The 27,701-nt window shown below is 44.2% G+C and overlaps 2 protein-coding genes across 4 annotated transcripts in view; one reads left to right on the top strand and one right to left on the bottom strand.

The window, feature by feature from the left end:
* The window catches only part of KDM3A (lysine demethylase 3A), a 30,981-nt gene extending 18,842 nt beyond the window's left edge, over positions 1 to 12,139 (top strand). For 2 of the 3 annotated variants that reach the window (XM_027722853.2, XM_027722854.2), the window contains exons 13-26: positions 1,721 to 1,873; positions 2,094 to 2,189; positions 2,520 to 2,647; positions 3,938 to 4,124; positions 4,617 to 4,786; positions 5,586 to 5,822; positions 6,227 to 6,398; positions 6,918 to 7,008; positions 7,572 to 7,702; positions 8,491 to 8,610; positions 8,699 to 8,838; positions 10,513 to 10,689; positions 10,790 to 10,924; positions 11,390 to 12,132. In XM_027722853.2, the coding sequence (XP_027578654.1) occupies positions 1,721 to 1,873; positions 2,094 to 2,189; positions 2,520 to 2,647; positions 3,938 to 4,124; positions 4,617 to 4,786; positions 5,586 to 5,822; positions 6,227 to 6,398; positions 6,918 to 7,008; positions 7,572 to 7,702; positions 8,491 to 8,610; positions 8,699 to 8,838; positions 10,513 to 10,689; positions 10,790 to 10,924; positions 11,390 to 11,470 (2,018 nt within the window). In that variant the 3' untranslated portion in view covers positions 11,471 to 12,132. Of the gene's footprint in view, positions 1 to 1,720; positions 1,874 to 2,093; positions 2,190 to 2,519; positions 2,648 to 3,937; positions 4,125 to 4,616; positions 4,787 to 5,585; positions 5,823 to 6,226; positions 6,399 to 6,917; positions 7,009 to 7,571; positions 7,703 to 8,490; positions 8,611 to 8,698; positions 8,839 to 10,512; positions 10,690 to 10,789; positions 10,925 to 11,389 lie in introns of all 3 variants that reach the window. The other variant, XM_027722852.2, reaches the window with a different exon arrangement.
* A 1,865-nt stretch (positions 12,140 to 14,004) lies between these two features.
* Positions 14,005 to 26,968, bottom strand: CHMP3 (charged multivesicular body protein 3). The gene is made up of 6 exons (XM_027722858.2): positions 26,866 to 26,968; positions 22,694 to 22,754; positions 18,534 to 18,713; positions 16,339 to 16,460; positions 15,442 to 15,556; positions 14,005 to 14,547 (listed from the first exon to the last, which is right to left on the bottom strand). Exons 1-6 carry the CDS (start codon positions 26,908 to 26,910, stop codon positions 14,414 to 14,416), a joined length of 657 nt encoding a protein of 218 aa, XP_027578659.1. The 5' UTR covers positions 26,911 to 26,968; the 3' UTR covers positions 14,005 to 14,413.
* Between the last annotated feature and the right edge of the window lie 733 nt (positions 26,969 to 27,701).

The raw sequence follows: 27,701 nt of genomic DNA, 5'->3' as shown, positions 1-27,701 counted from the left end.
ATAATTTACAGTCTAGATGTGTTGTTCTTTGAACAGTTCAGTGAAAAAGTGCTCACTCAGCACAGGGAAAAGGGAGATTCTTCTGCCAGTGTGGTTTGAAGTTATGATAAATTTTTCTTGGTAGAATTCACTTGAAATAATACATTTTCATAAGAATTCTCTCTGACAAACTGACCTTTTAAAAAATGTGACAATATTTTGTTCAGCTACTTTAAGGGAGTCATTTGTTTGAATATTTTTGCACTTCACAGTGCGTATCAAGTTCAGCCCTTCTCTCTTTTACCAGATAGAATTACAAGGGACAATTTTTTAAACACCAGTGACTGGTAGGTAAAGCCACAAGACAAAGCAAGTATGAGGGAGAAAATTTTTTGGGAGAGCTTCCTTAAAGAGAGTTCCTTAAAGGATTGGTAGTAAAGCAAGAGTGAAATTATCCCTGTGCAGTAAAACATTGACCAGTGTAGAAGGAACAGCTTGTTAGGTCAAATTGCTCCTTGGCCACCAAATGCCAAAAGGAGGGACAGGATCAAACTACAGAGGAGAACCAAAAGAAACAGGAGGAGTAGAAAGGGACGAGGTTCCAAGAGCTGAAATATGAAGTGACATTCAAAAGATAACAAATTACTTCATCCTGTTTTGGGGAAATTGGAGGGTTGACCTCTAAAATGGTAAATATCCTCTATGTTTTCAGAAGGCACAGAAGAATGGAGCTGATGATATTTAGACTTGTGTCTCCTGAAAGAATTTTGAAGCAAGTAGTCAAACAATTTTTACCTCCTACTTAAGAACAAATTGTGCCAAGCTATTCCAGTGTTATTCCATACATAGTTAATAGGCATTATTCAGAAGAAAAGCAACAGATGTCTTGGATCCTGGTGTGGTTTTTTTTTAGCATACATTAGGACATGGTCTCTCATAACTTTCTTTTAAAATTAAGAAATGTTGTGGGCAGGAAAGTTTCAGAGAAATTGCAAGTGTGGAAGGTGGTAGGAGGAGGCAGGTGTGTGCTTTTTGTCTAGTCTGTTTTTCTGCCTGGCAACATAATGAAATGGAGATCAAGCTAAAATCTGTATATAATCACAGAAAAATAATACAGCCCTGTATTGCCGTGTGGTTTTTTTGGAGGATACTGTCCATGTTTGGGATGTTTGGAGTGAGCTGAAAAAGTGACTTGGAGTGAGGAAAGTGGAATATAATGGGTATAATAGGAAACCTGAACAGCAGTGCTCAGTGCTTTGGGGAGGAAAATTCACCATTCTGACACAGTCAAATATACACCTATAAACACAGAAAACCTCCTAGAAGGAAGAGAACTACCTGCCCACTGTGCTGTTGAATAGAGAACAAGGACAAGTTGGTTGTGGCAAGCCAGACACTAAGCTTAGCTTGCTGCAGTACCTTCATTTATTTCCTAGAGTAGCTGTGGAATTTCCACTTAGGAAGGTGGTAGCAGATGACTTGTTAACTCGGGCAAATACATGTCAGGAGTAAGAGATGTGGTTGGTTCTGCACAGGAGGAAGCGAAGTGGATTTGACTGTTTAGACTCTGTCCCGGACTTGCTTTTGTGAGTCTGTAAGGGCAAAGGCTTTGTTTCGGAGTTCCAGTGTAAAAAAAAAAAAAGCCTGAGTCATATCACTGCAGTTTTTAAGTAACTGTGTTTAACATGCAAATACTGAGTTTTGTTTGAGCTGACAGTGACTGAGCTGTCTCTGACCACAGGGCAGGTGGCCTGGAAGCGCGCGGTCCGCGGCGTCCGAGAGATGTGCGACGTCTGCGACACCACGATCTTCAACCTCCACTGGGTCTGCTCCAAGTGTGGCTTTGGGGTCTGTGTGGATTGCTACAGGATGAGGAAAAAAAGCTCACATGAAGGTAGGAGTGCTTATTGCTACTGTAGACAAAGAGGGAAGAGGGGAAAGGAAAATCTGTGTTTTGAACTTGGAAGTCAATAACAACTTTAAACAAAACAAAAAGCCTTCCCAACAAAAAGAGCCTGTTGTAGACCTGTGGTTCGATATATCAATAACAGTAAAATATGTGGCTTTCCAGAGCAGGGTGCACTAATAAAACAGTGTAATGGTTTGTTTTACAGATGATGACTCGGATACTTTCTCCTGGTTTAAATGTGTGAAGGGGCAGGCACATGAACCGGAGAATCTGATGCCTACACAAATAATTCCCGGAAAAGGTATTTGGAATAATTGATTGGGATAAAAACGTTCTGTTCGCTTTGCTGGCGTTTGTATGTTGTTGACGTTGTACTGAATGAGGTTTTATTTTAGTAATAAAGTTAATAAAAGCTTAGTATTTATTATCTGAAGATTGGAACAGCCTGTGTGTTTGGCACTATTTTATTATCTTTGATCTTTACCAAGAAATAGCAGAACTTCTTGTTTTAATGATGAACTGTATTCACATACTATTGTTTACTTGCACAGCACACACAATTTCTTAAAAACTCAGTGAATGCTGGATGTTCTGGTTACATGTGAGCTCACTAATGACTCTCTTCCTCCAGCTCTCTATGATGTTGGTGATATCGTTCACTCCGTGAGAACAAAATGGGGAATAAAAGCAAATTGTCCTTGTGCAAATAAGCAGTTCAAAGCACTATCAAAGCCAACTCTAAAGGAGGATTCAAAACAGGTATTGTTACTGCCTCTCACTATGTCTGTGCAGTATATGTTTGTGTCAGTCTACTGCATAGGCTTGAAGCCACTGCTGATTTGTCTTTGTGGGTGTGCCAACCCTGACCTCTGTGATAACCCCACCATGTAGGGACAGTTTGTATTCACTGTTCATCTTTCTGGCTCTTTAAGTCCTTCCTTAAGTTTTGAGGAACGTCTCGTTTTGTCCCTTTGACACACTGATGCCTTGGTAGTGACCTGTCCTTGACAAATGCTCATATACTTACTTGTAAACTTATTTTGAAAAGAAATGTATTATCTTAAGTCTAAGAAGTGGCTGAACTTGATTTTGGTGTTGGTAATGAAAAGAAGAGATGAAAAATATTGTGAAGTGGTAAAAGTGAGGGAGATGGTTACATGATTCAAAAGTTAACCTGTGACTGACCTGGCTTCAGTCTTCTGAATTGAGAGTTCCTGTGGCTGGGCAAACAGCTGTATTGGAATTTATTGGTATCTCTCTGTAGAATTAGGTACTGCTCTAGTTGTGTGAGGATAAGCTCATTAAAGTTTGAAACATTTCCTATTATGTCATGTTTGGAATTCTTACCGAGCATCAGCAGTCAATAAGAGATGAAATATAGAACATAGCAATAAGCAGACAAAGGAGCAGAATAATTTCTTGACTTGAAAGCTTTTGAGTAGAGAGAAGAAACATCACCAGTCACACAGGAATCCCAGGGCAAAGCAGTAGCTCTGGTTAGTCTGTTACCCAGAATCTCCAAACAAGCACATAAATCAGCTGCAAAGGGGATGTACAATCCTGTGCTTGGAATTTGCTGGCCAGGCTGGTGCTATGCTCGTGCAGGTGGAGTTCAGACCTGGCAGGTGAGTGGGCTTCTACTGCCACCTTAAGATAAAAGTTTAGGAGAGCTTAGTATCTGTTTTAGTCCACTGAACTAGAGCTCCAGCTTAGCCCTGGCTGAGCATCAAATACCACTAGAATTGTGAAAGTGCTGCTGTTAAAAATGCATTTGGTTCCCAAAGCAGTCCCAGAAAATGCAGTTGGGAAACTCAGTATTCTGTGCCTTCTTGGCTGCTTCTGAAGTTGGGAGATCCCAAATCCTGCTGAACTGTCATCCCTGGGTGACACTGAGCTGCAATGCTGACCTCTTGTGGAGATCAGATTTTTTTGAAGGGCCAAACCATGTTTGTTTTTTTAAAGAATGTATTTGGACATGTTATTGCTGCTTTCCCTTTCTGAGTAGAGCGTGTCTGTGTCTGATCAAGTTCTCACTTTGTTTTTTTTCAGCACTTGGCATCTGGAGACAGGCCCAGCCTTCAACATAACAGTTTTGTCCTGAGCCCACAAGTCACTACGCATGATCCTCCTCTCAAATCAGCACTTGGAAGCAAACAAACTGCTTCAGTAAATTCTCCTCCTTCATTTAATTGGTTTTCAAATCTAACAAGTGGAAATGTGAATAAAGAAAACAAAGGTATGTGCAGAACCATGTGAAGAGTAAACCCTCTGTGGCTGTTTGTCAGAAGAATATAGGTCAGACCCAGCAGCATCTTGTGCTGAGAATGATGTCATCTGCCTGCTGGGATGGATGTTCAGTGCCTGTGCTGCAGAACTGGCCATGGCAATGGCTGGGAGTAAAACCTGCCAGGGTTATCATATTTTGTTCTGAAAACTGGATTAAAATCCCATTGATGCAAGTATTCTTGAAAGTTCAGTTTGAAAATGTATTTTTTTAAATGTGTGATTTTAAAAACTTTGGAGTATTGAAGAAAGTTAAGTGAAAGGAGTATTTCATCTGTATGTATTGACAGGAGATTTATATATATGTGCATACATACCTGTATATGCATATAGGAATATCTTGTCTTAAAAAAAAAGGGGGGCAAAAATCCAAAGTATATACTTTTCATCCTTCAGAGGATTAAGCCTTGCTTCATTGTCAGTTGTCTTCTTTCCTTCACTTCAGAGAAACTCCTCATACCGATTTCAAAGAATGAAAACAAACCTCTGCAGACACTCCCCAGCTTAGCCAAGCCAACTGCAGCCCTGCAGACATTCAACAGTGCAATATTGACCCCCGTGAGCAACAACAACACAGGCTTCTTGCGGAATCTGTTGAACTCTTCCGGAGGAAAGGTACAGGAAAAATTTTGTTCTACAGGTTTGAGTTCATTCCAGGCTTAGGGAAGTGTTCTAAACTTGTGAGCAACTGCCACAGGCACCTGTCACAGAAGGTGAAATTCTGTCTTTGTTTGGGAAAAAGGACTAGTTCAGTTTCTGTGTCTCAGTGCTCCTGTTAGTGCTTTCCAGAGTAGTGGCTTAGTGGTACTATCAGCAAGTCTTGCTTGATAAGGAATTGGGAACCAAGTGATGAAGCAAATTGATTTCCTTAGGCTAGAATGTGACAGGTGCATTGATTGGGGTGTCCATTAGACTCAAAAAAAAGAACTTGGAGCTGGAGGGAGGAACATTCTGTGGTGGGTGACTCTTCCACATGTCTTTTGCAGACGGGTTCACTTCAGATGTTTCTGGACTTTGTCTTCTCTTACAGATGTGACTTGAAAATGGTGGGGTAAAATACTGGCCTTGAGAGTTCCTTGCTGGAACTGCATTTTTCCTCTTTCATATACAGCAACTTCTGTTCTGTGCTGCATCTGCTGGGTTTCTGCAGAGTTGCTGAAATGTAAATCAGAGCAGAACTTGTTATACCAGAATTCTGTAGACAGTGTCAGAAATGGCACTGGCATTTAATGATGGTGCTTTTCTAGACAACAAAGTTCTGCATTTTTTTTGTTTCTCTGCACAAATGGGAGCTCGAGTGAAAAATTTTGGAAGTGGCAAATACCTTCTTAAATGCCTGAAGGACAAGGCAAAAGAAAAGTGCACCAACTTTTTTTTTTTTGTTGTTCTTTCTCTTTTCCCTTTTTTTTATCAGACAGACAATGGACTCAAGAGTACACCCAAAATCCTTGATGACATTTTTGCTTCCCTGGTGCAAAACAGAGCCATTACAGACCTGCCTAAGAAGCCTCAAGGACTGACTATAAAGCCCACGATAATGGGCTTTGACACCCCTCACTACTGGTTGTGTGATAACCGCTTGCTGTGTCTTCAAGATCCCAACAACGAAAGTAATTGGAATGTCTTCAGGGAGTGCTGGAAGCAGGGACAGGTACTTTAAGCTTTGTGTTTTTCCATTTGTGGTTAGTGTGCTTTGCTCTGTGATTGAAGCACAGGTACCAGCTTGCTGTGGTGATAAGCAACACTAAGCCTTCATCAAAGTACAACATGAGCACTGGTAGAGCCTTTGATAAAAAGATGTGTGGTTTACTATTTAAATCAGTTTCTAAACATATTGGTGAAATTATGGCTCCGTATAAAAAGCTGCCTCATTGTTTGAAATAAAGAATGATCAGATGCATGGCAGAATTCTGGTAAGGCAGGCTGAGCACTTAGTTTGGAAAATATGTTTTCTAAGTGCCAGCATTCAGTTCAGTGTATTTTATGCATTACGCTGTTGTAGTTAGAATTTTGGGCATTTAATAATTCTTCAGAATATGTTCTTTTTCTTCCTAGCCTGTAATGGTGTCAGGAGTACACCACAAATTAAATGCAGACCTCTGGAGACCAGAGTCCTTCAGGAAGGAGTTTGGCCAACAGGAAGTAGATCTGGTTAACTGCAGGACCAATGAAATCATCACTGGAGCTACTGTGGGGGACTTCTGGGATGGATTTGAAGATATTTCAAGTAAGTACCATGAATCATCATTCCATTGGGTAAAATATTCAGCAGCAATAATGTTTCCCTAGGACAGATTTGTGACCCTTAAGCAGCATAAAAGATGTTCCAGGCTTCCTCTTCACCTTGGACAGTGTCTGCAATGTATTCTCACAATTTATGCTTGTGGGATTGTGGACTGGATAGAAACTGTTGTTCCCATGGAGGACTCTCCTTCAGGAGTATGTTTGGCTGCCTTTAGTCTTTTGGGGGGAGGCATTCTGAGAAAGTCTGGAATCTTCCTAGCAAGTAGGTTCATCTGTCAGCTTTTTCCCTAGTTGAGTGAAGCAGAAGAGCCAAGAAGGCAAGTTCATGTGACACCAGAGTTTGTTATCAGTGTTGTGACAAACTTCTATGTCTTTGGTTCTGGATTAATAATTGTGGGAAGAACATGATTTTAAACGAAGATGAGAGTTTCTTTGTCTTGAATCTTTGGAATTTGAGTAGTACAAGTATTAAAAACTAAGACTTACTAATATTTCAAATTAGGTCGCCTGAGAACAGAAGAGGGAGAGCCGATGGTGTTGAAGCTCAAAGACTGGCCTCCAGGAGAAGACTTCAGAGATATGATGCCTTCTCGGTATGAATTCCCAAAGGAACTGTTCATTGTGTGGTATACCCCCAAAATAATGGAATGTAGGAATACTGTGTCATTTGGAAACTGGCTTCAGCTTTGAGCAGCAGTTGGCCATGTGTGCCACATTTTGTTTCTCAGAGATGCCTGACACAAATGGAAATCCTAAACAAGTTTCATCCTAAAAGTTTATGTGGTTGGTTGTATTTACTGCCAAGTAAAGTGAGCACCTGAAATTGCTAAGGGGAGGTTAAGTTTTGGAAGCTTCCTAAAAGCCTGGATCATTTTGAAGTCCAGAGTTCAGTTGAAACTTATTTTTTTTCCAAACATTTTTAAGTATTTTGACTTAGTCTGAGTGGAATTAGTTGAGATGATTACATAAGGAAATAGCATTAGTCCAGAGAGGTTAAAGTTGTTTATCTGCTATATTGCTATGCCTTTTTTTGTTCCTTTTCATAATGTCCAGTAAACTCCCTGAGGGAAGGAGTACACTCTCTTGACTGGAGAAAACTTTTGTTGCACTCTTTTTTTATCAGTTCCTAATGTTATATTTTGTTGTATTACATTAGGTTTGATGATTTGATGAAGAATATTCCATTGCCAGAATACACCAGGAGAGGTGGGAAGCTCAACCTTGCCTCTCGACTTCCCAACTATTTTGTGCGACCGGATTTGGGCCCCAAGATGTACAATGCTTATGGTAAGGAATCTTTCTAAAGGTCATGTTGGCCACACATTTCAAATTGAAGTTTACTGTAAATTGTGTGAATCCATGCTGTTGTAGGTAATTTGATTAATCCCATGGATCTGAAAACCTAACTTTGGCTCACCTATAGGTATTAGTGATATCCAGAGCATGATATGATTTATTTTTTTAAATGTCTTTTTGTCCACTTGGTTTCAAGCCCAATAGCAGTTATTCCCAGTCTTCCAATCAACTTGCTCCACAGCCTCTCTTTCCTGTAGCTGGCCACATGTATTTGTTGTTTCTCTACTTCTGGCTGTATAGCTTTTGTTACTCTCCTTTTTGAGCTGTGTCATTTCCTTTTTAATCTCTTCTTCAGCAATGTTTTCCGTGGCTGGTTCCTTTGCTATCACTTGAAAGACATTTGAAACTAATCATCATGGCCAGTATAGAGATTGTGGCTGATAAATACTGCAGCAGCTGCCTTTTAGAGTGAAAGAGGCTGCTTTATTCTAAACTGCCACAGAAACCTTTTTCTAGCAGGACTTAAATATGACTTCTGTGTATCATACAGGCTAGATATAGATCCAGATCAATGGTGTCAGCTTGTCAGGAGATCACTTGGAAAGACACAAGATGGGGCAAGGTCCTGGGCAGAAACTATATTGCTGTTCTGGAAGCATTTGTTGGTAGAAGTAAAAGCTCTCTGATCTCTTCAGAGAGTGCTGCTGAGAGTAGTGTAATGTTTATCTCTGTCTTACTAATGGATCTGCTTCTCTTGCTTTGTTTTTTCCCCCTCCCAGGCTTGATAACACCAGAGGACAGAAAATATGGCACAACAAACCTCCATTTGGATGTGTCTGACGCTGCCAATGTCATGGTTTATGTGGGGATCCCCAAAGGCCAGGCTGATCAGGAAGAAGGTGAAGTCTTTGCTGTGTTCTGAGGGGGGTATTTCTGTAGTTGGAGGGAAGGTCCTTTAGTGTAACTGCTCATGTTGACTCTCAACAGAAGTGCTCAAAACCATACAAGATGGTGACTCTGATGAACTGACAATTAAACGTTTTACTGAAAGCCGAGAAAAGCCCGGAGCTCTGTGGCACATTTACGCTGCTAAAGATACAGAGAAGATCCGGGAATTCCTTAAAAAGGTAAGTTGTTACATCTTAGAGACTGATCTTCTGTGTGGCCCTGCAAGTATTTATATCCTTGGGCTTTCCCCCTTCCTATGCCAGCAGTTCTGGAAACAAATATGCTCGAGTTGTATCCAAGACAAAACTTGTGTGCCATGAGTCTTGTAGGGTCTGAGGAGGGTGAGGAGTTGAAGCTTAAAGTTACCTTGTATGTAGATATACTCCTTTTACCCACACTTCTTACATCATGGTTAATGATGTTCTGTAATGATAAAGAACTGTTTTCTTTAAAACAAAACCATAGTTAAATTTTAAAGTAGACCCTCCTTAACAGCCTGTGAGATGTTCTTGAGAAATGTCAGAGCAATATATGCTGCATAAAGTTCTTCCTTGTTCTATCCCTCTTCCTACCTTTTTTTTTCCCTTTTATAAGGTTTGGGTTAAAGGAAAAATGAGGTATTTTGGGTGATGTTTTCATGGGAGTTAAGGGTTTAATAGAAATGTGCTACTACATCCAAAGGGCTTGTTTCAGTGTTTAAATTCACCACAACAGTCCAGAGTTCTCTGTGGTCTTAATTTTGAAACTTCTTTGGTGCTCTGAAGTGGAAAGGGACAATATGTTGAGTTTAAAAGGATAAATGGGATGATCTTAACAACTGTTGGCGTGGTCAGCCTGACTGTTGTCTTAGTGGAAGCTTGGAGAGGCTGCAGCAGATCTGTTTAGTATTAACAAATGAACAAATCTTAGAGTTGATAAAACAGGATAATCAGTTTGATAAGCATTAGCACTTGGAGTTTTGACATCTGTCTCACACCTCAGTCCCTTGTAGCTCACTCAGTGGCAGGTGTGGGGCTCTCAGCATCTTGTCATGGAGTTAGAACCAAGCTGGTAATCTCCTCCCAAATGAATTTTTGGGCTACGCTCCTGGGTGTAAATGACTGCTGCACCAGGTTGGATTTATACAGAACTTTGTGCAGAAACTTTCTCCCCAAAGCCCTAAGATTTCTGCCTTGTGCCTCCCAGCCTTGTATCTCCTGAAAATCTGATTTGTATCGTGTGGGTCAGTGAGCAAACTGACTGATTGTGGCCTCCAGGGCAGACACCTGCTGAATTCCACACCTGGGAGTTTCTTCCAGTTACAGGCTATAGAATCAGGATGGTTTGGGTTAGAAGCTTCAAGATCATCCAGTTGCAACCCCCCTGCCAGAGGCAGGGACACCTTGCAGTGGACTAGGTTGCTCCAAGCCCCATCCAACCTGACTTTGAACACTCCCAAGGATAGGGCAGCCACAGCTCTGGGAAACTTGGTCCAGTGTCTCACCACTAATTTTTTTCTTAATACTTTAATCTAAATCTGTGCTTCTTTGGTTTTAAAGCCATCCCCCCCTTGTGCTGTCATTCCATGCCCTTGGAAACAGTCCCTCTGCAGCTTTAGTAGCGTCAGAACATTGGTCCCATGTGTGATAGTTGTTCCCACCTGTATTTCCTGTATCCACATTTGCAATGTCTCTGTGAAGCCAGAGGGACCTGACAAATGTAGAAACCTGGACAAAGAATCCACACTTCCACTGTGTAACTCTCCTACTTGAACACACGGTGCAAGTCACTCTGGCACGTGTGTGTGTGGAGTACAACTGGACTGTGCACTCGGACTGGTGTGGTAAAATGCCCGTTGTCTTGTGACTCTCCAGGTTGCGGAAGAACAAGGCCAAGAAAACCCCGTGGATCACGATCCCATTCATGACCAGAGCTGGTACCTGGACCGACCGCTGAGGAAACGCCTTCACCAGGAGTACGGAGTTCAAGGCTGGGCTATTGTACAGTTTCTAGGAGACGTAGTTTTCATCCCAGCAGGAGCTCCACACCAGGCAAGGACCAAGGACATTTATGGCCTGACTGCTTGGGCAGCCCTTTGAGCATGTGGCTAATGCTTGTTTGTTCTCTCTAATGCTTGTTTGTTCTCTCTAGGTTCATAATTTGTACAGTTGTATTAAAGTTGCAGAAGACTTTGTATCCCCAGAGCATGTCAAACACTGCTTCTGGCTCACTCAGGAATTTAGGTATCTGTCGCATACGCATACGAACCATGAAGATAAACTGCAGGTAACTTCCTAGTGCTCAACAAAACCCTGTCCCTCTTGACCCTTTAAAAAAAAACTCCACCAAGCCCCTACCAAACCCAGAAGGGCTGTGGCCACACAACCCAAATGCTTTTGTGTTCAGATCAGCTGTAACACATTGGACCTTGGAGAGGAGTTTCTATAGTTTTTGAACTGTTGGCTTTTTTAGTAGTTTTGAGGAAGCCATCTGAAGCTTCTCCTGAGCTTGTTTTGAATTATTTCCTTCTCTCACTTCTTGTTTACCCCCCCAGCTGAGCTTGCAGCACTCTCCTCAGCCCACAGGGCTCACTTGATGTCCTGTTAAAATTTGAACCTTGTTTTCACAGGCTGGTGATTTATGTGAAGGCTGTGTCTGAACTGAGTGGCACAGGGGGTGGGGAGTGGGAAAGCTGGGAAGTGACCTGTGCTGTTTGCTTGTATAACCAAAGACCTCTTACTTTCCTGCCAGGTGAAGAATGTCATATACCACGCTGTTAAAGATGCAGTTGGGATACTGAGAGCTAACGAATCCAGCCTTAGCAGACCGTGACGTAGAGCGCCTTAACCACACACACTATGAAACAGAAGCGTTGGCAGCTGTTTTACCTACTCAGTCAGGACCTCTGTGGACTTTGAGATTATATGAATGTTACCTCATCTTCCTTTCAGCAGTACCAGAGGGTTGTGGTACTATGTTCTGTGTATTCTTCCAATGTTTACAAACCTGATATGTATATGTAGTAATATGTATGGACTGTGGCATACTGTGAATGCTCAGTTGCAATAGAACTTTATATGGAGTTGCTCTCCAAACTGTACAAAATACCTCCTATAGAACTGTTGGGAACTATTCCAAATTACTCATTTGAAAAATATTACTCAAGGCATTGTAAAGCTTCAATTTTCAAAATTTATTTTGGGGTGGGAGGAAGTAATGGAATCACTGAATTCAATAACCAATTTACATAAAGAGTAAGAATGCAGTTCTGGAATTTCACATTAACATAGAACTAGCATTTAAAAGTAGCTTTAAGCTATTGTATAGTAAAATAGAGATGGGGGTTAACCATCTTTAGGTAAATGTATTTAAATTTCTAAATGTTAAAAAGTTTTTGATCAAATGTCTTCTGTTCGAAACTGCTCTTTAATTTGAACTGTTTGATTCTCTGGTTTTTAACACTGAATGGTCTACATAAAAATTCTTCTATTTCAGATACTGTTCCTTGCCTGCCCTTTTCAGTTGACTCTTTAAAGTGTAATTAATTTGATGCAGTGCTTTGAAACACAAAAGAAAATGGTGTATCATAAACTGTTCATACTGTGTTCTAAAGTATTTGAAGGCTTAGGGTACTGAATTTAGTGACAGATCTGTTTATAGCTACTTTTGGTTAACCCAAGAATGACTTGGATGTCTGACTGCTGCTTCTCAGCTGCTGCCAGCGCTGTGTGGTCTGTGTCAAATGAGTTTCAGTGTGAAACGGCACAGACAGAACTCCAGAATTACTTGGAGAAAGACTGAAAACATCACAAAACTTAAAACAGGCAGAGGGGACTAGAGTGGAAAAGTGCATTTCTCATCTGCCAAGACAACCCTGAGACAAAACAAACCTTTCTGTTCTTCAGTTCCTTCCTGGCACTGAAATGTGCTGGATGGCTGTTGGGAAGAGCCAGGCAGGAGAGGAAACCTCCTCCTAGATAGCCAAAAGTCCCTTTTCTGAGTTTCATGCAACAAATTGATGAACTCTGTAGTACTTCACCTGCTGATTATCATCAGCATTAACTGATCTCAGTCTGTCTCAAGTGACAGGATTCTTTTTCAGAGAAACTTCCTCTGCTCTGTCCCTCTGAAATGGGGACAGGCTCCAGTGACACACAGGGATTAGGAATCTCTTAAAGGGGATAACTGAAGTGGACTTTGTCTGCAGCAACACCTCCTCACTGTGCTCAGTGGAGCTTCCCCCCACATCCATGTGCTGAGGCCTCTGACAGTGAATACCTTGTCCTAGTCCCTTCAGCTGGCTTGATTTGGCATTTCATGCTTGAACTAGTTGAGTATCCTTAAAGGCAACACTTCAGCTGGACATTCTCTTGCAGTACCAAGGTGAAGTAAATGAAGTAAAGCAGGCTAATTGCTTTCCTTGGAGCCAGCTGGAGCTTTGTGGGCAGCTGCAGTACAGGTACTGCCCAGAGAGTGAGATGAGTCACATCAGGAATGATACATCACACCCTGTGTGCATGTCTGTTAAAAGACTCATTGTTGAAGCTGGATTTTGAGCTCTTACCAAGGCGCTGGTTCAGTCAAGTTTTATTGCAGCTGTTACCCACCCCACTCTTCAACTGCTTTTGTTTCTGATATGTCCTTTCTGGATTTTTCAAGATCACAGGAAGTAAACTGTCCCACTTGCCTGTTCTTGTTGCATTTGGGGTGGAGATGGAACACCTGGGTTGCACAGCCCTGAAGCATTGGGGATGTTTTGCCACCCCCTGGCACAAAGGTGCTTTTTATGGCTGCAACTGGGAGCAGTTGGACACCATGTGAGACTCTCTGCCTCATCTGTTTCTCCACCCTTGTTGTTGTGATACAATTATTTATAGACTTAGTTTTCTTTTCGTAAGTCTTCCTTAAAATTAGAAACTCTGTCCTTTGCCTGGGAGGTGCCTGGGGCAGTGACAAATTCAGGTGAAAGGCATGGTTGGCTTTGCAAACTGCCTTTTGTGAGCCACAACATCCATTTTTCCTGAAGCTTTCCCTTGGGAAGGCACACCTCTTCTCTGACTCAAAAATGTGTCATTTAAGCAGCAGAGAGGGCTGGCCATGGCCACAGGGTCTGGAGAAACCTTCCCAGCACTGCCAGCTGCCCTGCCCTCACTGTGACACTGCCTTGGCTCAGACAGGCTCCCCTCTGATCATACAGAGCTGGAACGGAGCAGCTCTGTAACGGAGCTGCTCTGACTGAAAGCTTCTCTTTTCCTATGCAGTGAAAGGCCTAAATGTGTTAAAAGAAACAAAAGAAGGGAGGTGTAGGAAGTAGGTATTGTTTGTTAAGAGTCTGAAGTGATGCAAACTAAACTGATGCATGGCAGTGACCGTTAAAAGCAGCTTTAATAAAATCTGTAGTGATTCAGGAAAACAAAGATCTTACACCACTGAAGGGTTTTGGTAACAGATTAAGCCAAAGTGCCTTTTAGGAAGAGATGCTGCTTGAAGCTGAGAATATATTTCAGGACTTTATATCTAAAAATATGCAACATCACACCACCAGTGCCATGTCACCACAGCCCCTCCCGGGAACACGGGCTGAACAGAAAATGGGAAGCAAATCTCACAGACTGCACTCCCCAAGAAGTATATTACAGTAGTTTCTTGGAGAATACAATCCCCAGAAAGAAAAAAAAATAATATATATATTACATAAAGTATTCTCACATAAGTTTTGCATTTTGAGGGTAGGACAGAATCAGGCAAAGCCAGCTGTACACATCCCTCCTGTCCCTAACTCCGGAGTGTGGCCAGCCGGGACTGCATCGCTTCGATATCTTCCTCCTCATCCACGGCAGCGGCTGCTCCCATGGGCTCGGGCTCTGGGAGAGCATCTGTGACTTTACTGGGTGCTTTACCCAAGGCCCCTGCAACAACAAACAGGCTTGTTAGTTGTGCTACACCTTCATTTAATAATTAGCAGCTTTCAGGGACAGCAGCAGCACTGACCTGCCAGGCCCTCGGAGCCTCTGTGCTCCCACAGCTGCTGGGAGGACACTCCCGGCTCCCCCCACAGCCCCACTGCTTGCCTGGGAGCATCCACTGCCTGCCAGGCAGGAGGGGAGCTGCTCCAGCCAGGAAACAGGGTGGGGAAAGCAAACTAGGATGCAAGAAACAAGAGAGGGCAGCGTGCCAGGCCCTGGGCAGGAGGTGCCAGCAGGGCAAGAGCCAGAGAGCTGCGTCTTCACTGTGGTACAGCTGAACACAGCCCTGTGCTTGTCACAGGAAATTTGGATAAGCAGCATTCTAAGCATTAGCTAAGTCAAATAACTAAACCAGCAGATCATAACTTCATGAGCTGGAAGGCAGAAGGGGTGGTTTTGGGAGGGGTTTTTTGTGTGTTTGTTTTGTTGTTTTTTCTCCCCCATCAACTCAAGACGCAGCATTTTATTGCCAAGACTCACCCCACAGCCTACAGCTGAAGGCAGTGCAGCTGAGTTTATTTCCTGGCTTCATTAATAACAGTATCTAGTCAATCATATAAGTTTCACCTTGTTAAGAAGATTCACTGCACAAACCAACACTGATCTGTTAAGAGCCTCAATTACAGAACACCACAGACAGCAGATGATGGATATTAGTTCTGGTTTACTGAGCCCTACTGGGCACCTCAACCAGTATTCCCTGAGAAACCAGTTTGTCAGAGCTCTCTGCCCATTACCAAAGGCAGAGATGAGAGAGCAGAACAGATGAAGATTTAAATTGCTGTGTCTTACTGAACAGAGCGGGGGCTCCGCTCTCAGCAACACCCACAAACTCACCAGCTGTAATTTCAAAAAGGATTTTGTCGATTTCCATCTCAGCTTCCTCTTCCATCTCCTCCTGATCCTCCAGGCCTTCAAAGGTGTCCTCCAGCATTTCCTCTATAATTCCAGCCTAGCAGAAAACAACATGGCAGTACGTGATGCCCTTGGAAACATCAGAGTAAGAGGACACACTTCCTACTTTGGAAATCAAGTTACACCTATCCAGGCATTTCATAACCCCCTGGTCACTCCTCCAGCTTTTTGAATCAAGGCTGTCCTGTTGCAGGAGGGTGGCCAACACACCTCAGTGTAAGCACATATCTCTACAACTGCTGCACAGGAAAAGCAGGAAGAGAACTGAGGATTAAATACATGTGTTCTCACTTTGAAACCCTCAAGCTGTTACTCATTGTCATTGCACATCCCAACATCACCAACCAGCTTTCTCCAAGCATATGAAATAAAACTGCAAACCTCAGTCATGCAGCATGAGCTGTGTAACACACTGTGGAAGTGCTGTTTGACACAGCTTGCCCTTTTCTCTATCTGCGTTTGAAGACATTCCTTTGCAGGGCCTGCAACCTAGAGCTGGCCAAACTGCCTGGTGCACAATGGTGAAATTATTTAGAAATAAACTGATTTGAACTAAACAGTCTATAGTGGTAAGAGGGGAAAAAGCAAAACAGTTTTGGTAATTGAAAATGTAACAGTCATGTCAGAGGCTTGGTATCCTTTCAAATGGGAGCACTTTCATCACATGGAGACACTGAAGTGTAGATGTTTTAAACCCAGTATCAGACTGGCCATAGAATCACAGAATGCCCTGAGCTCACACAAGCCCTCTGTCAAAGGGGCCACCCAAAAGGGACCACCTCTTGTTCCCCTAAGCCTGATTCATGTGCTAGATCTCACCTTCATCATCTCTTTGGACAACTCCCTCATAGTTGCTTGGATTTCAGGGATTTTCACTAGATTTTGCATAGCTTTCATGACTTCTGTGCTCTTCTGCAATGAACCTGCTACTCTGAGGACAGCTGTGAAGGAGAGGCATAGAAAAAAAGTTTAAACAATCTGTGCACTGCTGAAAGCAGAGAAATTACATCCTCTCTGCATGGAAATTTGTTTACATTCAGCCAATTTCATTAAAAAAAGAAACAGGCATCCCACTTCTTCATTTTTCACTATCTTCCTGGAAAAGCCCAGCTTGTACCCACATTGGAAAAGCCACATTTACAGCAAATCTATTGGTCCTGTATGATTATCTGGAGCAACCCAGATGACCTGCAGAGAGATTTCAACCCACCAGTTCATCAAACAGAGAACCCCAAGCTGCTCCTGCCCAGGCCCCTCAGCAGCCAGAGGCCTTGCTGAGGGTTTCACCAGTGGAGCTGCAGTCCAGCCCCACATTTGACTGCTGGAACCTCCTGCCCAACACTGGGTACTGGAAACTAATTCTGGTAGAAGTTCTACTGCAATAGTTCCACAGCAAGGAGTAAGCTAGAAAATTAATACTGAAGCAGTTCAAACTGAATTTAACAATACTCTTTCCAGAGGCTATTCTCATAATGTAATTTATAGGATCTCCTCATATGTGTCGATACACCAAGATCAAAAAGCAATAATTAAGAGAACTTCGAGGTTTTTGAATTCTGCCATCTAACTTTGTAGCTTCCTAGATATGGAGAACTTACCTGTTTGTATATAAAATGGTCACTCCTTAACGAAGCAAAATGAAGGTACAGCATATATTATTTTTCATTTTAATAATGTCTTTAAGAGCCTTACACTTGTAATGTTAACAAACTGACAGAAACCTTGCCTTGAGTGGTCATTTCCCAAGTTAATACAAATCCCAGACTGAATTCTAGATTCCTCCCTATTTCCTCTCTAAGTGTGTCAGAGCATTTCCAGGAAGATAAAGATTCTGGCAGTTGTTACAAGGAGGAGGGTGCTTTGAGTTTTTCCCTTTAAGGGACACCTCAAAGCTGCAAAGATGGTCCTGCTTCCCTTTCCTGAGTGAAATACATGGGGAGCCACATCTCACCCATTGTAAGATTACACTGAAGGTTCATGCTACAACTCCTGATTTATCACTCATCCAGTGTTAAAATCTACTTTGAGAATGCTGGGGTAGGAGAATACTTAGACATTTCAGTTGTATGTTAACCTCCACCAAGTCTTTCCCTCTCTTTAAAGCTTTCTGCTCTGCTTGTTACAGGCTGGAATGTTTTCAGCTATGGAAAACACTGCAAGAAGTCTTATTACAACAGATTTCTGACGTGGGTAAGGAATGAGGGAAATACAATGGTTCTGGAGGTGCACAGAGGACCAAGGAGGGTTTACAGAGAACAGGTATTAAGGCAAGGGGCAAATGGATTCATCCACACCAAGAAAATCAAACACTGTTCACCCATCTCCATTTAGATGTTGTTAAGTGTCCCCAGATTCTTGCTAGAGAAACAATCATCTACAAGACAAAGGGAATTCTGTGGAAGGAAATTAACCTCCTGTTACAGATTCTGTCCAAATCAGTAACACAGGCTCCACAAGGATAAAGGAACATTAGGAATGCATTCACACTGTTTAGGAATGCACACTAAAAACGTGCCCCAAAATCTTGTAAGGGAGTTCAGTTTCAGCGCACGTGATTCTCACATCACTGCAACCCTCAGGCTCTGAGGAGAGGTCTGAGATGATCTGCTGAGCAGCTAATCAGAGGAAATGGGGAGCCAGCAAGGATCTAGGGAAGAACAAGGGGCAGGAACCCCAGGAAACTAGAACTGGGAGCTCCCTGACTACTTCAGAGCTCAGAGTGGGACACCTATCCAGGCAGGGGAGTGGGGAAACAGCCTCCAGAATCTCCTGCAAACTGACAGGGGTTATTGTCTACAGGAATATACCACTCATCATGGGATGCAAAGGAAAAGAGCATGTTTGGACTCAGGAAAAACTTATTATGGATATTTTAAGGGGATTACAGGAACGTGACTGAACTTTAGGGGAACTACCTCTGCCTGCATTTGACCTCAGTTCTGAACACAGAAACCTCAGACCTCACCCCTAACACTGAAACAGTCATTGTGCTTGGGCTCAGAATTTGTTCTTACCCAGCTGGTTCTTCATCCCCATGAGAACAGAGTTCATGTGGGCTTTGGATGCATAGAGTTTGCTTACGGCCTTCCGGGAGCGGATCAGCTCCTTCGCCAAGATCACACACACATCCTTCTGACCCTTTTTGGCAGCATCCTTTACTGACCTCTTCACCTTCTCCTCTTCCCTCTGGATATCTGGAGCACAGAAAAACACAGCATGTAGTGACAAACTGCTAAGGATTTGGAAGAGAGATCAGTCATTTGCTGGGGTGTGTTTTCAATGCCACAAAGAATTGTTTCTGCTTGATTTCAGATTCTCTCTGTTACTCCACGACCTTGTTCTAGGCTGATTTGCATGTTAGCTGATGAATTCAACTAAATATTAATAGGAAAATTCTCATTACTGAACATCCAGCTCTGTAATTTCCTAAAGGACTGTCTGGGAATATTACTGCATGATGCTTAGCTGACTAAAAGGAATTCTTAAGAAGCAAAAAAGGTCCAGCAAGAACAAAGCACTCTGAGATGACTACTTGACTTACAACTTCAAAATAAGTTCCTGCTGATTATTAAACTGGTCTGATATAAATATATAAAAACAAATACACACATATGTAATATATACATGCACAGTTTAAGACTACTGGACTGATTTTCTGCTCACAAGATTTCCTCTTCTCTGTCCATCACCAGATAAACCCACTTCACCAGGAAGGAACAAAGATGTCACAAGGAGTTCAAACTATCAGTCTCAGCAGACAGACAGGCATTTTACTAGCAAAAATGTCAGACCACATTCAAATCCTACACCCACATGCCCACCTTCAAGTGAATTTGAGGGCTGTTGTAGGCAAAACTGTTGACACTTTCCTAAATCCCTGAATTGTTTTTTTCTGAAAAAACACATATTCAGTGAGACTGTAGGAGGCTGATCTCTAGAAAGTTTTACATATACACTGCTTTAAAAAAAAAATAAGGCATAACCACTTGTATAGTAAATTTATAAGGGTGTATCCACAAATTCAGGAGTTACTTAGAACCACAGATTTGCTAATTACTGCCGAAAAAGCCTTAATCCTTGCAGGTAAACTTAATTATTCCCCTGTCAGGCCTAACTTATTGAGCCTCAACTGGACTCTCAGCCAGTACACCTGTACTTAAGGAGTCAAAGTCCTGAGTTTCTACTGCTCATACTTTAAACCCACATGCATTAGGTGTTCCTATGAACTGGTACACTCATATCACAGGCTGGCCAGGGCAGAAGCTATGGATAATTTATCAGGAAAAACTAGTCTGGCTGGAGAATCATTAGATTTGATTCAAAACGGCCTGTTCAAACTCTCCTGGCATCCAGCTTTGTTCAATAGCTTTTTTTAAGAGAGAGCTGGAGCAGGACTACTGAACTAAGCATGAGCACCAAAGAGGTGGGTTTGAACTATTAGACCCTAAATAGGCTTCCTTAAATACCATCAGTTTCTCTAGCACATCTGATGTGACTGTTCACAATTCTGCCCTGTCAGGTAACACTGGCTGTGAACAGCAGGAGCCAGGTACCCCAAAAAGCCCAGAGTAAATAAAGAATTGAGACAGTAAGGGTTAGGCTCACCTTCCTGCAAAGAGTTGATGGAAATGACCACAAGAACAATTATTTCTAGAAAAGGCTCTGCTCAAATTTAGTTTTGAGTCTTCTTGGTTTATGCCTGACAAGTTACACGTTGGCAAGAACCAGAAGTTGCCCTTTTATAAAAACAAAGGCATCGACACACACTTTTTGGCACAGGCCGACCTGGAGACTTTGATGCAGCTTTTCATGTTGGAGTTAATGAACCCTGTACTCAAGACCAGTCATTCTCTCAATATCAAGGGAGCCTTTATCCTGAAGGACTGGCAGAAAGCTGTAGGATCATAATTAGAAAAACATACCCTTGCTTCTTCCTCACTAATATTTGCAGTAATGTCACAAGCTTGATGACATTTGTATGCCAGACACGGGACTGAGCCAAGTAGGCAGGAAAGAGCTGAAGTGGCCCAGCAGGAAGCAGAAAGCACCAGAAGAACCCCAGCAGTACTGGGGAATTACAACATTCACTCTGTCAGGCTGAGAACGACCACAAGTATTGTGTTACTACATCCAGACTCGAGTGCTTTCCCTGGCATGACCAACAGCTGAATATGAGATTAGAGACACAAGCAGGCAAGAACAATCAGCTCCATCTTTGAAGGTCAATGCCAGCTACGCCCCTCAAGTGAGCCAAAGTCACCACCCCAGTCCCTGTGCAGCACAGAGGGACAAAGCAGCTCAAAGTACCTGCCAGAGGGACTTGCAAGCCCAGCAAAGCACAAAGTTCCTGCATTACTCCAACTGCATCAACTCAAAAAATTCCATTCTGAAGTAACAAGGACACCTTTCATTTCTCCAAACCTTCTAAGCCCTCCAAAGCAGCCTACACACAGGAGTCCAACAACAGATGGTTTCAAGCAGTGTGTTGCTATTCTAGTAACTGCGCTGACTGGGCGAGCCAAGTGTTCCAGTGATCCAAGCCCACTCAGTTCATCCCAGGTGGATCTAGTTTTGCCATATCCAAACACATCTTGCACAGCCTTCCCCAAGGAAACTAAGACAGGCCTCAGCTGAGCATCCTTAGTCAAAGACCGCAGGGATTTCCTGTGTAAGGCTCAGCTGAAAGGACAAAGCACAGCAGAATCCAACTACAGCAGGTAATTTTTGAGAAAACCTCCAGTGGCACGTGCCTGTCACCCTTCAGGAGCAGCCTGCTAGCCTGGGAAGTGTCCAGCAGAACCACAAACTTCCACAGCTGACACTTGGTAAGATGTGAAATCCTGGCACGAAGCTGTTCTGTACTTTAATGGGAATTATCAGAATAGCAGGTGGTTGGTGATTGGTGCTGAACTGTATTTCTCTGAGTGTAAGACATGTTTAAAGCTGTTACAATAACCACATTTACATCCACACCAAAATATCAGATTACCCCATAACTCAATACCTATATGGGCCATTACAAGTATTATGGCATGGATAAAGTTAAGAGAAAACAAAATTTCATAAAACATCAATAGTGAACACGTGGGTAGTTTGCTCCTTTGAAAGATGTGACTTCTGAAACATATTTTGCTAATAAGATCAGCCACACTGCAGTTCTTCTGTGCCTGGTACAGCCACACAAAGTGCCCTGGAGAATGTAAAACAATTCACAAGCATAATGAACATCCCTGTACATCAGTTTTCCTGGAAAAGGCATAAACTCCGTTCCTCATTTTACAGACGACGAAAAAGACAGACTTTGTACTGCACAAGCATCTCTCTCCAACCAATTCATATAAATCCACAAGTGGGGGAAGACACAAACCCTGCCAGGCTACTGCAGAGGCATTGGCTGGGGATAAACTAGGAAGAGAGAATGTACTCCTTGAGGAGTCACTCAAAGCAGGCACGTGCCTGGTAACCAGATGCTGACACAAAATATCCTTTACCAGCACATGCTATGGACAAAGCCTGAAGGCAGGGTCGAAGACAAAAAGGGGAAAACAAAACCTAGCCCTAAACCCATTTTCAGGTTCAGGGAAGGCAGGCAGAAGGGAGAACAAATTTTGAACAAACAGCAGTGTAATAATAAGCAACTCCTCCGCTTTTCAGGACACCTTCAGCAGTGCAATGCTCATAATTTAAGAGCAAAACACCCACCCACTGAGAAAATACTCTTTTTTTCCCTCCCTCACTTCTGTTTGTAATTTTCCCAAGCTGCCAGCAAGCTACTTTTGTTTGGCATGTGCACTTCACAGCAGCACATACCAGTGGAACTTTCTACCTGTGGAATTACATACCACACTGATACTACTCATTAAATCAAGGTGGGTGAAATTCTGGACAATAAGTCTGATTCATGTTATCCAAAGGGATTTAACAGCATTATGTCTTAATGGAAGCATACAGTTTCAGGTTCTTTTGAAAATTTTACCTGGAGAACCTCACAGCGACACCATTTTGTAACACAGACCAAGTCTGGTCCCAGGATCACATTCATCTTTATTCCAGACATGAGAGAGTACAGCAGGTTATTAAATTTCATAGCCTGCCCCAATTAAAGCAAAAAAAACCCAAAACCTTGGAGGCAGACAAGGAGAGGAAAACCAAAAAATGAGACACAAGTACAAACCTCTGATCTGTCTATCAATCACTCTCATTTCTTTCCTTATCTTCAAGGACCATTCATTGACCTTAAAAAGAGAAAGTGAGAGTTACTTGAAATTCCAGCTTTAAAACTATGCTTTTATACTTTCATGTAACCTAAACATTCGGTATCAAAAGCAGCACTTCAAAATGCCCAAGCTTTAAGTGATTTCATTATTCAAATAAAAAAAGCCCAAAACATTGCAGAGATACCACCAGCTACTGCACCGCTCTGAACATTCAGACAAGGAGTTAGGGAGGCCCTTTATAGATCCCTTCCAAATGAAATGCTTCTGTGATTCTATGAGGTGATTTGTGAACCAGACACTCCCTGCCGAGCTAACTTCTCACATCACACCCATGCCACTGTGCAGAGGGAACTTGCCACAGGGGATTTCAGCATAAGGTAGAGAGAGACTTTGGCGCAGGATGACAGCACCAAGAGTGTTACTCCCTATTTCAGTCAGGAGGATCTACAGGAGGTCTCCAAGCCAGCCCTCTCCTCAAAGCACAATCAAGTTCAGAGTTCAGAAAGGTTGTCTGGGGCCTCCTCCACTGAATTTTGATACCGTTTGAGAGCAGAGACTTCACAGCCACTCTGGGCACCTGTTCCAGCACTGAATCTCACCTGTAGTGAAGACCTTCCCTCACATCTGATTCACAATTCTCCTCTGGCCCCCTGTGGTTGTAGCCCCTCTCCTGTCACTGGGCACACCTCAGAAGTACCTTCTCTGTCTTGACTACAACCCCACTGGAGGCACTGGGAGGCTTTAGACCTTTAGAGTAGAAGCTTTGGTGCTCCTTTTATTCTTTGCAGCACAGATTTTGCCCATTATCGAAACAAATCTCCTAAGTATTAAATGATCTCTAGTTGATGGACCCACTGGCACACTGTTCCTGCCCGTGCCCAGGCCACCCAACGAGTCTAGTTGGCTGCACAAGTAGTTTCCTATGAAAACCACCTCCATGTTTATGTGATTATTTTTTTTCAATTCAAATGAAAAGCTTTGTCTAACTGAATAAGCTGTACAAAAGAACTGTAAAACAAGTTCTCTTCAGTGCATGAGACCAGCAGGGCAACAGATTTAGACTTCTACCGGTCTCAGAAATGCTCTTGGTCACAATGAACAAGACCATGTTTTGACTGCAGAACAACAACCATCATCTGAGGTGCCCAAGCACAAAATCTTCTGAAAAAAACCTCAACAAACCCAAAGCCCTGCAGAGATCTGTGCATATACAGAAGTGCAGAAGTTTCAAAGGGTTTCAGAAAGCTCCGGCGTCTTTAGTTAAATTGTGGTTTTATAGGGGCAAAAAAACCAACCCTTGCAGGACCAACTGCAGCCTCCCCTCCTGTTCTTCAGAACAGAGGAGAAAATGTCCTGTGGAGTCATTCCTCACCCTGACAGGAAGCTAAGAAGGTCCTTCTTTTGAGTATGGGCTATGTGAGGGAGGAAAAAAGCAAGGGGAAGAGACTGAGGTAAAACAGAGATTTGCTCTACAACTTTTATTCCAGAACAAACCAACACATATTAGGCCTTCCTGTAGGAGCACAATCAGCAAGTGTCACATGAACCACAGCAGGACTCGCAGCCTCTGTCTCTGGGATGTACAACCCAGCACAAAGACACCATTAAACCACAACTGGCTCTGTGCTGTCACCAATCCCTGCTGACTCTGACAGCAGAAACCTCTTGGACAGCTCATCCCTAGCCCTGCCCAGCAATCGGCTGCTCGGCAGGACTGTCCTAAAGGCAGAGCTGGGTGCTTCTGCCTTCTCTGGTGCTCCCAACACTCATCTCCTGTTCTGTGTGCAAGAGGAGGAGGAAATCCCATTGTCTCTCACCCAGGCTACTCCATGCTTCCAGTTACATCAGACATAGCAATTTGCTGAGCTGTAAAAAAGCCATTACTGCCCATCTCACCCAGGACACAGGGGCCCGGAGCACAACTCCACACTGATGACACTGTTCTGCTTCCACTCCTGATCTAAACAAAACCATCGTTCTCACAGCACTGCACCACACCAGAGTCAGCCAACAGAACACTCGGCTGGAAAGAGCCAACTTGGACTACAGTGGAGGGAAAACCACTTTTTAAACTCGAACAATCCCAACATGGCATTAAATGTATAGCAGATCCCCAGCTTTAGGCAGGCCAGAATGCACCAGCCCCTCACAAGGAATGAAGACATTTGCCTTGTATGGTTCATAAACGAATTATCTCCCATCAACAGTGGGCACACAAATGAACCCAGGGCAAATCACTGCCACTCCAAAAATCTCAGCCCCTCCCCATCATCATCCAGCTCCTGCAGTGCTCAGATCACCCTCTCCAGCCCTACCCTGGGACTGCATCTTGTGCAGTCAGACACAAGGTAAGTGGTGCTGTTCCCCCACCAGCTAGGGAGCAGAAACAACTACTTCTGCTTCCTTCTAAAGCTGCTGTTACACACAGGAGGAAAGGCATTTCTTATTAATGGGTCTCTCACTCTTAGGGCCTGTGAAGTGCTCACAGCCTGCACCCCAAGGGAGTGTTCAGGACAGCAAGAGGACCCATGTCACCTCTCCCTACACCTGTCCCACAGTGCCTTTGCAGGGTTTTCTGCAAAGAATCCCAGAATTGTCAGGGTTGGAAGGGACCTCTGGAGATTACCCAGTCCAAGCCCTCTGCCAAGGCAGGGTCACCCAGAGCAGGTGACACAGGAACACATCTAGGTGGGTTTGGAATGTCTCCATAGAGAGAAACTCCAAGACCTCCCTGGGCAGCTGTTCCAGTGCTCTCCCACTCTCAGTGTAAAGAAGTTCTTCCTCATGTTGAGGTGGAACTTCTCATGCTTTAGTTTATGGCCACTAATCCTCATCCTGTCACTGGGCACCACTCAGAAGAGTTTGGCACCATCCTCCAAGAGCTCCAAGGTGACCCACAGACATGCTGTGCTGCTGGGAAACATGAGAAGCTCATCAGTCAGGAAAGGCAAAACAGTGGCCATCAGACATGAGCCAAGAACTCATCAGTGCAGCACCACCACGTGGTGTGGGCTGCTCGGCTGTGTGATGTGTTACATCAGTCTCCACTCCCAGCTCCCTCTGTGGGATCTTGTACCACCACTCGGGAACAGAGGAGACTATGACCCAGCCCATGTGGTGCTCCAACACAGGCAGAGGAGGAAGGGAAAAGACATTCCCAAAGGAACATTCCTCATCCAGTTCTGTCACCCAACAAGCAACAACCACAACCTGCTCTCCTGGGACTTGGCTGCTGCAAAGCAGGGAGATCTGGGAAATGAGATGAGGGAAGATCTGTGACACTGCAGCTTTTCTGAGCCCTCAACTCGTGTGCCTGCCATCCTGCTGCTTTTCCAGCACCTCTAATGTATTTGATCTTCCCTTCACCATATAGCAGACATTTTTTATTAACACCATTTTTTTATTAACACACTGTTTTTTTAAAATTAACATATTAGTAGTGATTTATGAAAGGCAACAATGAAATCCACTATTGATGACTATTTCATCTCACCATGACATCAGAAAGTTGTTGGCAGAAACAAGGCTCGCTCAGTTTGTCTGCAGACTCACCTTCCCCCTCCAAGTCCCAATATTGTAGTTGTTTCTAATTGTGTCTGCAAGGGGAGCTAAAATTATAGAATTGTGGGATGTTAAGAGGTTGGAAGGGACCTTAAAGGCCATCCAGATCCAACTCCCTGCCATGGGCAGGGACACCTTCCACCAGACCAGGCTGCTCAAGGCCTTGTCCAACTTGGCTTCGAACACTTCCAGGGATGGGGCAGCCACAGCTTCCCTGCGTAACCCGTTCCAGGGCCTCACCACCCTCACAGGGAAGAATTTCTTCCTAATATCGAACCTAAATTTCCCCTATTTCAATTTGCACCCATTCCCACTTGTTCTGTCACTACAGTTCCCGACGAACAGTCCCTCTCCGGCTCCCCTGGAGCCCCCTCACACACTGGACGGTGCTGTGCGGTCTCCCCGCGCCGCCTCCCCGGGCGTACCCAAGCCTAGGCCGGGCCCGGCCCCTCTTCACTCCCGCCCGCCGCCATGGTAACGCCACACACCCAGGCCTCCGCACGAAGCCTCACCTCCCGGCAACCTCCCAGCCCCCTCCGATCCCCCCGGGGCGGGTGCGGTCCCTCACCAGCTCCTTGGGCGGCTTCTCGGGGGTCTTCCCGAACAGCCCCATGGCGGCCGCCCCGCCCGGCGCTTCCGGGTTCCCCTGACGGGCGGGGCCCCGCACTGCGCCTGCGCCGCTGCCACAGCGGGCCCCGCCCCTTCACCGCGCGCGGGGCAGGGCCCGGAGACCATCGCTCCGCCCACTGCCGCGTGCCCTCGGTCCAATCACGGGGCGGTGCCCGCGGCCCCGCCCCGCGCGTGAGGGGCGGGAACGGGCTGAGGGAGGGGGCGGGGCGAGGGTCGCTTGGCACCTTGCACGCTGAGGGTATTTGTAACGTATTCACAGAACCAGTGCGGTTGGAAAAGACTTCTCAGATCACCGAGTCCAACCTATGACCCAACACCACCACGTCCAGTCTTTCCTTAAACACCTCCGGGGACGGTGACTCCACCACCTCCCCGGGCAGCCCATTCCAATGTCTAATCACCCTTTCTGTGAAGAAATGCCTCCTTAATGTCCAACCTGAACCTCCCCTGGCGCAGCTTAAGACTAATCTAAACCTCCCTTGGCACAGCTTTGAGGTTGTGTCCTCTCGTCCTGTCGCTGGTTGCCTGAGATCAGAGCCCGACCCCCACCTGGCCGCAACCTCCTGTCCGGGAGTTGCAGAGAGCGAGGTCTCCCCTGAACCTCCTTTTCTCCAGACTAAACACCCCCAGCTCCCTCAGCCACTCATGATAGCACATGGGCTCCAGACCCCTCCCCAGCTCCGTGACCCCTCTCTGGACTCGCTCCAGCACCTCAGTGACCTCCTGTTCGTCCAAGGGCTCACTCACACCACGCTCCAGTCCCACGGGAGATCA

The sequence above is a fragment of the Pipra filicauda genome, unplaced genomic scaffold, assembly GCF_003945595.2.
Source record: "Pipra filicauda isolate LSUMZ 115617 unplaced genomic scaffold, ASM394559v2 scaffold315_size853536_pilon, whole genome shotgun sequence".
NCBI lineage: Eukaryota > Metazoa > Chordata > Aves > Passeriformes > Pipridae > Pipra > Pipra filicauda.
This window is presented reverse-complemented; position numbering and strand designations above follow the sequence as displayed.

Excerpts from the sequence above, each read along its gene's own strand:
- CHMP3 (XM_027722858.2), bottom strand. The coding sequence starts at position 26,910 with ATGGGGCTGTTCGGGAAGACCCCCGAGAAGCCGCCCAAGGAGCTG. Across the intron at positions 18,714-22,693 it reads GATTGATAGACAGATCAGAG|ATATCCAGAGGGAAGAGGAG; the intron begins GTTTGTACTTGT and ends TCTGTGCTCCAG. Across the intron at positions 14,548-15,441 it reads CCTTTTTGAAATTACAGCTG|GGGCCTTGGGTAAAGCACCC; the intron begins GTGAGTTTGTGG and ends TTGTTGTTGCAG.